Raw genomic sequence first — 11,546 nt, 5'->3', positions numbered from 1 at the left:
AGATTTGTTAACATTTTCATTTTTTATTTGGATAATGCATGCAAGCAGAGGGACAAGAGTGGCTACAATAGATTCTGCAACCTTCTCCCCTTGTTGGGTAAAAATGTCAAGCCTCCACATACATGCATCTCCCCTCCACCCTCTCGTGAAATGTCGATTTTCGAGATTAAAAAAAAAAACAATAATTGCATTTTTTATTTCAATAACGCATGAATAAACAGGGATATGAACGCAGATTTAATATAGGCCGATAGAATTACGGGGACCGGCCAGGATTTGGAAAGTCTGAATACAAGTCCTGCTTACACCTAACAAGTGCTGAAATGGGACATAACCAGAGGTAGAAAGGTCTCGGAAGCACTTGGGAAGAGGCTTCCCAAGACCTATCCAGTTCTGAACGGAAAGACCTAAGTAGAATTTGTCAGGTCCAATTATTCGACTCGGGATTAAAATTCTTTTCTTTCAAATGAGGTAACCAAGTTCGAAAAGGAACCAACAGTTTCCTGGTCAAGAATTCAATCCTCATCAACTCCTAGCGCAACCCAGGACTCACGGCGAGAACGTAGTTGGTGGAGAGTCCCAAAAAGAAAATATATAAAAAATTCATTAATTACGTATATTCGAATTCAATCGATGGCCTATGGTATTGGTGTTCCATTGTTTGCCAAACGATTTCCAATCATCCTCTGCTTTCAGAATTTATTAATGTTAATATGTCCCCGCCAACGACCCTAAACCGCGTTTCTGTAGGTCCAAACAAGACTAATATGAGAACTTGTTTGTGTTTCTCTCGGTGTAAAGTCATCATCAATGAAATTTCGATAAAATCTAAAAATAATCAATCAGATAATTTAAATAAATTGAAGTAAAGCCAAAACTCCCAAATACATTTACTTTTTTTTGCAGATGAAGGAATAAAACTGAAGCATGTCTTCCGTAGTAATAAAAAATGAGAACGCAAGTCACGCGAGCCCGTCGTCATCGTGCATAGGTACGTGACTAAAAACGCAAAAGTCAGCCCATTGTGAATAAGCAAAGAGGAAGTGGACGGAGGGAGACGGGATACAAGGGATGAGAAGCTGGATATCGACTGATGTTGTGCATGTGTGTGTTGGGGGGGTAGAGGTTGTCATGACAGACACATTTTACGAGATCAAACTGGGAGATGTCTCTCTAAGTGTGGACCTCCGGGGGGGGGGGNTGAGGTTGTCGGAAAAAAAGGAGGTGAGCTCGTGCTGTTGGGCAATTGTGCTCGGAGGGCGATGATCGAATTTCGAGGAACGTGTGTATTTCACCTTTTTCATGCAGCTGTCGATTCGAGGGAATCAATTGATGGCTTCTGTCCGGGGTGAATGCTTGGGGAATATCTTGGATGATTCACGAAATGGGAGTTGATGACTGATTGTAAATATTTTTGGTGTATAGGGTGAGTTGAGGGGGGTTATATTGTTATGGTGATGATGGGGGACAAATAATTGACGAAAGGCTGTTTCGGTGGAAACAGTCACGTATGAAAAAATCGTATAGAAATTTGCTGTACGGATTGCGTATAGAAATTCTGTAGGATTTCCGTATATGATATTCGGATATTTTTATACGAATATTTTCTATACGAATTATTTCTATTCATAAATTTTTACATGAATTTTTGTTTTCATACGAAAGATGTCTAAATGCGCCAGAGAAAAACGTAGAGAAATGTCGCAACTCCATACGAAATATTTCTATACATGTGGCAGTGGGTCGTATAGGATCAAACCTATAGAAATAATTTGTAGAAAAAATATTCGGATCGAAATTTCCGAATATCATATACAAAAATCTCTATACGATTTTTTCATACATGGTGATGGAGCGTACTTAGCGGTTATGTTGGACTCCTGCGCCACCTTGCGGTGGCGTCACTGTACTAATGTTTTCGTAACCTCCATGACTGACACTTGATAACCAACTAATTGTTAAGGATATCCAAGTACTTTGGCGATGTTTTCTCCAGTGGAATGCTTTTCTTTTTTTGTAGTCGAACATTAGAGCTTTCATTTGAGGCCCATTTGACTCTTAGTTTCCGGAAATTTTACAACAATTTTATTATATCGATATTAAACCGTTAGAAAACATTTTAGAAATCTGAAAAAATTGAAAGTTTACTTGTGGAAGAAGATTGATGAAATAATTTAAAAAAGCAAATTTTTAAAATTATGAGCATGTTTTGTAGATAATTTATAAGCATTCTTCCACCGTAAAATCATTTCTTTGGAATCATAATAAGTTTATTAAATATTTAGAATTTTACCAGAAATCGATTTCATGCCTAAAACAATACGGTTTCCGAAAGTTTAAAAAGTTGCAATGATTTATTTATAAATAAAAAAAGTTTAAATAAGTAATAATTCTGTGCAAAATATTATTTAAATAGTGCTGAGTATTCATCATTACCTTCAAATTTTTCTCTGGCAATTTAATTGGCACATTTGATGATAGAAAATGATGGAATCTATAGTGTGATCTGCACTAAACTGTAAAAAATACTGGGATATTCTTAATATCTTTTAAATGTAAAACCGGAGAAGAGTGAATTTTAATTAAATTTATGTGAATTATAATATGATGTGAGATGAATGATTAATGATAAAGTATTCGCGTGAGGACAGTGATGAGAGAAATTAATCATTGGAGAGGTGAAACGAGATGCGTCTCAAAGGGGATATCTCTGAGGGATACTCATTTCATATATGATTATCATTCATAAGTTCAATCGAGTCAATGTTAGCAATAGCCAATCACCATTCGCATATATAATGAGGTTCAGTTTGACCTTATTTCCAACGACCGCAAGATAAACTGAACAGAACCAAATGATATCAATTATTCCTAAATTCCTAGAATATTCCCAAACACATTCGGTAAAAAATCACTCTCCGTTACAGAAAAATTATACGCAATATTGAGCCATTGATCACGTTCACTGGAATATTTTTTGATCGAATGCAGGGTAAATTTTACAGTTTCGGCACAAATTACCCTCACGTTCAGTAAATTTTCCCGGGTGAACGGAAAAAATTTACTATTCGTCTCGCACTTTGTCCCCGATATAGAGTGAAAAAGTACTGAAAATCAAGTTCGCTCCACGATTAGGGGAGCTGGTGCCTGTACCGCCCACCCGTATTTCTCAGGATTGGCTGAGAAAATTTTCTTTTTCTTTTTTTATGTAAATATTTGATAACAACAAGTAATTTCAACGAAAATTCTCAATTTTCTCCCGTGGAAACATCGTTAAAAAAATCCAAATCATTTCCTACCGAATTCTTAAAATATTTCGACCCCAGAATTTAAGATTTTTCAAATTTTCAGTTGGCCCATAATTGAATGGAGTGCGAAACATATGTTCGTTATACATTTCCAAATCCATTGCGACCTGTTCGATAGCAGAAAAATATCTTCATCAGTTATTATTGGCTATTTTATCAGCCTCCGCGTTTGTGGGTAATTCCGTCCGGAGTTTGTGGGTAATGCCGCCCAGGGTTTCTATAGGGCTGCTAGATTCTGCAGCTAGAGGGCGGTCAAGTGACAGCTCGATTGTTTGGGGTAGTCAGTGGCCACTGGAACATCGGGTAAATTCAGGATAATTTATTATTATTCACGTGAAATCTTTCTCAAAATGGAGCCAAAGAATGGAAACGGGGGCAGGGAGAGAAATATTCAGTAAAAATTACGGAACTCACAATTCGCTTACCGATTACGGAATCGACTCAGAAAATTTAAGTGACGGTATCGTAATTTTTCACATGAGATTAAGAAAAAAATTACGGAACGCTCTGGAAAAATTCCGTGATAGTTCCGTAAAATTTCCTACAGCCACATTTCGCTTCAGAATTACGGAAAAGATACGTAATTTTTATTGAATATTTCTCTCCGTGGGATGAAAATAGGAAAAATTATAACAGTTGGTCTGCATTGCTGAAAAAAGTCATCAAAACAAGTTGGGCGGTATTGGACGCATGCCCGGCGGTATTACCCTCAAAGTTCGATTCCATCGCTCACTGGCCAATGGCAATGGAATTACATAATTAAATATGTTTAATGTTAATAAACAATCTGTCCTCTTCACATCTTCGAGTAAACACCTCAAAGAACCCATTCTAACCGTTTATGACTGTTTGCAGAGAGTGAGACAGGAAAAAACGAGTCATTTCCCTCAGGTGGGCGGTACATACACCAGCTTCCCTATTTATTAAATATTTCGAAGGAAAGAGTTTAACTAATTTTTTTGCGGACAAAAATAAAACCCCCGTCCTCAATTTGTGAAACCGCTACAATCAATCCATCAACTAAAATGTCAAGTATTCGAACAACACGCGGAATTATAAAAAAAAGTCTAAATGAAAAAAGTACTATTCTCAGGATAATGAGATATTAAATACGAAGGAGCAGATAATGACCTCTGCATTATGTCCCTATTCGTGTTTCGAGGCCATCAGACTTTCTACATCGATCCTCCCGAGGACCGAAGATTTCATCCTCCACCCACCATCATACTGGATTATTATTTATCGATAATGCAATATCAAAGTGGCATATCCCCATCCCTCGCTATTCCGTGAGGGTAGCATGATTCAGGGGATTGACGTAGTTCTCTTGCCAGACAACAACAGTAGTTAATCGGTTTATGATTTTTTTTTCTCCTTTTCATTTTATTCTACCTCATTACTTTTAATGAGGATGATGCAATGAAATCCACGATAATCTCGGGAGTAACAAGTTTTCGAAATCGATCCATCGTTACCGTTGGTTTTATTATTTTTGATGGAGGCAGGATTATAATTGTGATTTCAATTCGAGCACTCGAGAGCGATACGATAAACATGCATTCGTGGAGAATAAAAAATAACTTTTATTTTTCGCTAAAAATAAATGGTTTTGAAAAGGACAAACAGCTTTTTTAATATGAAGGATTGAATTATTAGGGGGCTACGCCCCCTGCTCGCTCCGCTCGCCAACCCCCATATGACCCCCACTACCCTTATTTGGACCCTTAATCGGACCTTTGTGATCCTTAGTCTTTTGGGACCGTCATTTGGATCCCTAATCTGACTCGCATTATAACCCTCGTGAATTTTATTTTGGTCCTGGTGACCCCTTGTTTCTGACCCTTGGTTTATGACTGCCATGTCCCTTATTTGAATCCTTACTCTGACCCTAGCGACCTTTCATCTGATCCTTGTGACACTTATTTAGATCTTCAATCTGACCCTTGTTACCCTGATTTGAACCTTTAATATGACCCTTGTGACCCTTAATCTTGCGATCGTTAATCTGATCCTCATTACTCTTAATCTAATCGTTGTGGCCCTTATTTGTACCCTTATCTTGAATCTTAATTTGACTCCGTAACCGTTAATCTGACCCTTGTGACCCTTATTTGAACCGTTAATCTGACCCTTATGACCCTTAATCTTGCGATCGTTAATCTGATCCTCATTACTCTTAATCTAATCGTTGTGGCCCTTATTTGTACCCTTATTTTGAATCTTAATTTGACCCCGTGACCCTTAATCTGATCCTTGTAACCCTTATTTAAACCCTTAATCTGACCCTTGTGACCCTTAATCTTGCGATCGTTAATCTGATCCTCATTACCCTTAATGTAACCCTTGTGGCCCTTATTTGTACCCTTATTTTGAATCTTAATTTGACCCCGTGACCCTTAATCTGATCCTTGTAACCCTTCCTTAAACCCTTAATCTGACCCTTGTGACCCTTAATCTTGCGATCGTTAATCTAATCCTCATTACCCTTAATTTAACCCTTGTGGCCCTTATTTGTACCCTTATCTTGAATCTTAATTTGACTCCGTGACCGTTAATCTGACCCTTGTGACCCTTATTTGAACCTTTAATCTGACCCTTATGACCCTTAATCTTGCGATCGTTCATCTGATCCTCATTACCCTTAATGAAACCCTTGTGGCCCTTATTTGTACCCTTATTTTGAATCTTAATTTGACCCCGTGACCCTTAATCTGATCCTTGTAACCCTTATTTAAACCCTTAATCTGACCCTTGTGACCCTTAATCTTGCGATCGTTAATCTGATCCTCATTACTCTTAATTTAACCCTTGTGGCCCTTATTTGTACTCTTATTCTAAATCTCAATTTGACCTCGTGACCCTTAATTTGACCCTCAAGATCCTTGTGACCCTTAATTTCGGAGTCTTAATTTCGAGTATTAAATTTTTATCATTAGAAGTCGATTTAGATTTTTATAATTTAGAGAGATAATGAAATGAAATTGTTTAAAATGTGGTGAAATGGATAAATGGATTTTAAAATATTTTCCAACAATTGTTTTTTTATTGGAGTCCTGTGAAGTGGAAACATTCCGAGATTCAAGCCATTGAAAATAATTTACTTCTATCTAGGAAAAATGGTGTATATATCAGGAAATTTCTCTATCAGTGTATTAATGTGCAGATATGAGACAGCTGATTAATGAAAAACCACTTCCACTGAAATTTCAGGAAAATTTCAGGAAATCTGGTCAATGAAAAATCAAATACTCCATTGATTTTCTGTCCAAATGAACTGGAAATCAATAAAATACTTGCTTTTTCAGTTCAATTATCCTGTGAAAATTCAGAAAAATCAGGAAAATTCAGGGAAAAATTGAAAATTCATGTTATTTTGTATCTGAATATTCATGTACCACTGAAAATTCAATCAAGTTGTGAAATTTCCATCCCACTACCACTGAAAACTCATGTCAACTTTAAATCCGATCCAATGTCACTCTCATAAGATTTACTATAATATCTTCCCTGAAATTTCAAACAATTTCCAACAGTGTTCTGCCAAAAAAATGATTCCTCGGCAAAAGTATTTTTTTTTCTCAGTGACCATGTTCATTCTGCCCTCCGTATCTTTCACCTCTTTAAAACACTCGAATATGTAGATTGAGATCCTCCAGCAGATGATGCCAATTAATCCCCCAAAACACTCGCAGATTATTAAGATCATCAAGTGAAATTAATTTAACCAATAGAATTGCAAATAACCGAATCGATCCAATGACGTCTGCTAAGACCATTGACGAGGAGTTTAGCCGTTGAATTCATTGAAAACGTTTCAATTTGAATTTAACGGGGTATTTGACGAATTGGGGCCAATTATTGGGCATCTCACAGTACATCAAATCTGCATTGATACGCGGTAATGAATAAATGGCTGGATCGGTTCGAATTCAAACCCGGTGGTAGATGGGGAAGGCGGGGAGGAGAAGGAGGAGGTGTTGTTACCGATGATTAAAACATTCTGCTACATGTCGTTGGTGTAACGATTTACGTTGATTTTAATTATTTCGGTTTTAATGAAGAACATCAATCTATTGGGCTTGGATTATTGACTCACCAATATTTGGATGCTGCAACTTTCTACATATCCGTGCTTCTCGCTCCAACTTTTGAAAATCTGAAACAATAATTTGATTTCATCGATTAGATAAATCTGATGTGCACTAAACTAGTCTTATTAACCCCTCACCAATGGGGCCCTTTCGTTTCCAAGCGTGCACGGAGAGAAATATTCCATAAAAATTACGGAACAATTCACGTAATCCGCAACGGGAAATCGTTTTCCGGAAATTTTTATAGGAATGGAAGAGAAGAAATCTGAAACGATCAGTGAATTTTCAGGTTCATCACCGAACAAAGTACGAAATTTTCACGTAATTTTTCTGGAGGAAGTAAAATCTTACAGAAATTTCCCGACTTATTATGACTCCAAAATCAGAAATTTTTGAACGTTCACCAATCTTCATGAAGCTGGTGAGTTATTTCTATGTTCCGTTCCATAAAATTTCTCCGTCGCTGGAGAAAAATTACGGAACGACTTGTTGTCCCCACAGCGGTGAATCATCAGACAGCTGGTTAATTTTTACGGAACAAATCGTAGAATTTACGTGGCGATTCGTACAATTTCACTTCCGACTCACACTTTTTATTGAACCGTAATTTTTACGTTTTTTTTTTGGTAATTTTTATTGAATTTTCCTCTCCGTGTGGAGTGCGCTCGATGCAATTAGAATGTAATGACTTCTAATCAACGGAAAATTATGAAACCGATATGTAATTGAAGCTACAGTATTCCTTTTTTCGTCGTTATTTGTTTGCTTCAGTTAAACTCCATAGTTTTCGAAATAATCAATTTCAAAGAGAGTCATTCATGTTTTCATGGGTCGATGCATCACGGCATCGACCCCGTACGTGACGGGTTAAGGCGTTTCAATTTCAAGTAGTATGAATTCTAACTTTGATGGGTGTAAGAAATTAATCTATCAAATTCTTTCTTCAATTATTATTTTTTTATTATTTTTTTTAAATTTTCTTATCTCCATTTCTTTCCTACTACCATTACGGTTTTATAGGCTCCCCATTCGTCAGCCTTGCCTCTCCCACTTCTCTCTTCTGATTTTCATCTGCGTTACCATGGGCCGTCTTACTTTTAACTGTACCCCATTCGGGCTGGGACTGATGCGGCACATAACATTATAGTAACTTCACAGGTGTAATGTTTGCAAATCAAAATGCAGTTAAGTCAGTCGGTTCAGTGATTCCCTAAGTGGCCAACCCGTCGGTATGCCCACACTTGACCCCCGGGCGTAAATACAATATATTAATAATTTTGAGACACTTAAAATAATTGCTCTTCAAGAAGTTCGTTATGCAAAGAAAAAAAACAATGTTCCACTACTACCAACCCGTGATGGTTAATCGAAGACACGAGGAAAGTCTCCCTCAATTATCCATCAAGTCCCACGTCACTCCCCCCTCATTCATTATTCGATTAGATAAAAAAGAAGTTCCGAATATTCCTGGGGGAATCGTACAAGTTGCCGAGCTAGTCGGCCATTTCCCCTGGCCTCGTTGAATCCACCCTCGGTCATGCTGGTAACGCCCGATGAAAAATCAATCTGCTGCACGTGCCAGTTTTCCTCAACTCACCGTCAACTTTTTTCTCCTGGATTAGTGGCGCCGGTTGAATACACACTCGATTTGAATCAACAAATTGCGTATCATTCAGGATATGGAGATGGTGCATATACATCTACATGTATCTATTCAGAGGAAATTCAATTATTTTGGTCAGGCTGTTGATTATTTATTCCTGGAGGAGACCATTTTTTGTTTCCAAAGCTTGTTATTGCTCTCATCAATTACCGATATAGACTAAAAACACTATTGACAATGATAATTTAAAGGGATGTGCCTATATTATTTGAAATGTCTGGATAAACATCGAGAAATTATTAAGACAGGTACATTGTTAAAAAAATTTATAGGGAGAAAAAAGTTGGAGAAAAATTATCGAACAATACATGCCGGGAATCGACTTATTTCCTGTCGAAATGCCGGCATGAATCAAGTCAACGTCAGGCAGATGCAAACCGGCACATCGGTCTGGTTCAAGTCGATTTTTCAACTTGATTCAGGTCATTTTTTCGGCTTGATTGAAATCGATTTTTCGACCTGATTCAAGTCAATTTTCCGGCTTGATTCAAGCTGATTTTGCGACTTGAAATTTGTTTTAAAAAATAGTGGAAACTGTACATTTCAGTTCAATTATTCCATCAAAATTTATTAAAATCAAGACGAAAAATCGGCTTGAATCAAACTGAAAATCGACTTGCATTAAGCCGAAAAATCGGTTTGAATCATGGTAAAAAATCGATTTGAATCTCGCCGAAAAATCGACTTGAGTGAAGTCGACAATTGACTTGAATCAAACCTAAAAATCGACTCGAATCAAGGGGCTATCTACTATCTGGAACACGCAGAATTTCGGCGTGAATCACTCCATTTTTCGGTGCGATTCAAGCCCATTTTTCGACTTAATTCAAGTCAATTTTTCGGCTTGGTTCAAATCGATGTCGGCTTGACACGTTTCTTCTTGAAATAAACCACTTTTCGACTCATATCAGACCCGGAATCCGGATTGGCATAGTCCGAGTCACTCGACTTAAATGAAGTCGAAAATCGACTAGAATCAAGCCGACGTCGACTTGCATCTGTACTTTTTTTGGGTGAAGTCAAGTAATTGTGTACAAATTATTGTCGGCTTACGACTCTCCCATTTATTCATATTCACAGACAGATTATTAATGTTGCCCCATTCGCAGCGAGAATGAATGAAAAATATTAAAATTCTCTCACATTCGACTAAAAGAATGCATAAATCATTATCCCCCTGCATCATAAAAGAACAATACCATTGCATTTAAAACCCCGTAATATATAGTCCCCAGATGTAGATTATCGATATGATATGCATGTACGCTTATTATTTCGCACGAAAGAGGGATTAATAGTTCTTTACCATACAATACATATTAATGCCTTGCATTTACCCCAGTAGAAATTTCATCGGATACAAGTGACGTCCCGACAGGGTACACTGAGAAAATAGTAGATTTCATCATTAGGCGCACAAAGTATTTTCTGACGAATGTGAATTTATAATTTGAGAGCCGAAGGCGAGGATTATAATCACATTCGCCAGAAAATACTTTGTGACCCCCATCAAAAAGTATATAAAAAATATACATAATATGGGCCAATTCCATATATTTTTCAAATTTATAAAGAACATAAAAAAATGAAATATATGTTTTCTATAATTTTTAAAATATAAATTGGGCCAATTCAAGATATTTTTTAATATATTTTTCAAAATAGAAATTTTTCCGTATGCGGAGCCGTATTATGTACAGTTCGAGTTAAGGTGTTTCGTGTGTAGACCACCGGGGAGGGCGGGGGGGTAGCGTCTCACCTGCAACGCTGCATATACATCTACGCGTTGACCACGGACACCGAGGAGTAGATGATTGAGACGGGTAAACGAAAACTCTTGGCCTGTCTCACCCGCTCCTATTGTGTCACGTGTATATCTCGGACTTAATTCCATCTACGGAATTCGGGCGTCTTGCAAATTCGGAGATACCTCAAGAAGTCAGTCTGGCGCTAACCGCCAAATACTCAGCAAGTCGACCACCCGACTTCTACGTAACATCTTCACTTCTGTATACATTCCTTAACGTCTTGTAAATATACTGTGATTAGTTAATTGAATGGCATTTGTTAGTGAATTGAATCTGCTTCCCACAACCCCAATTCCTCCGGGGTGGAGGGGGGGGGGGGGCTGAAACGGAAGGCGAGTCTCATTGTTCTCGAGCCTTGACTCAATCACTGAAAACGAAATTTTCCAATTTTCAAGTAACTACTGAAGTGTGCATNTGAAAACTAAATTTTCCAATTTTCAAGTAACTACTGAAGTGTGCATTTGAACATTTTTCGAATATTGATTTTATTTATCAGATTGATTGATTCATTTCTCATCGCCTATGGGTGTCAAATAATTTTTATTGGATGTTTTTCTAATTATTGAAATAATATTAAAATGTGTCTCGAGTTGGTAAACCTGTCGAGTGTTTTCTCTCTCTCAGTTCCATGGTCCAACCCATACATTCCCCATAATGCTCACTGACATTCGAATCA

General features: G+C 37.4%; 1 protein-coding gene across 10 annotated transcripts in view; it reads right to left on the bottom strand.

Annotated features, from left to right (window-relative positions):
- Window positions 1–11,546, bottom strand: part of LOC107042725 (calcium/calmodulin-dependent protein kinase type II alpha chain) — a 197,974-nt gene that overhangs the window by 94,775 nt on the left and 91,653 nt on the right. For all 10 annotated transcript variants that reach the window (XM_015263881.1, XM_015263882.1, XM_015263884.1 and 7 more), the window contains exon 3: window positions 7,405–7,464. In XM_015263881.1, coding sequence (XP_015119367.1) covers window positions 7,405–7,464 — 60 coding nt within the window. The remainder of the gene's footprint in view (window positions 1–7,404; window positions 7,465–11,546) is intronic.

The sequence above is a fragment of the Diachasma alloeum genome, unplaced genomic scaffold, assembly GCF_001412515.2.
Source record: "Diachasma alloeum isolate Michigan unplaced genomic scaffold, Dall2.0 Dall_scaffold_00513, whole genome shotgun sequence".
Classification (NCBI taxonomy): Eukaryota; Metazoa; Arthropoda; class Insecta; order Hymenoptera; family Braconidae; genus Diachasma; species Diachasma alloeum.
The sequence above is the reverse complement of the archived record's forward strand: the minus strand, read 5'-3'. Positions and strand labels throughout refer to the sequence as shown.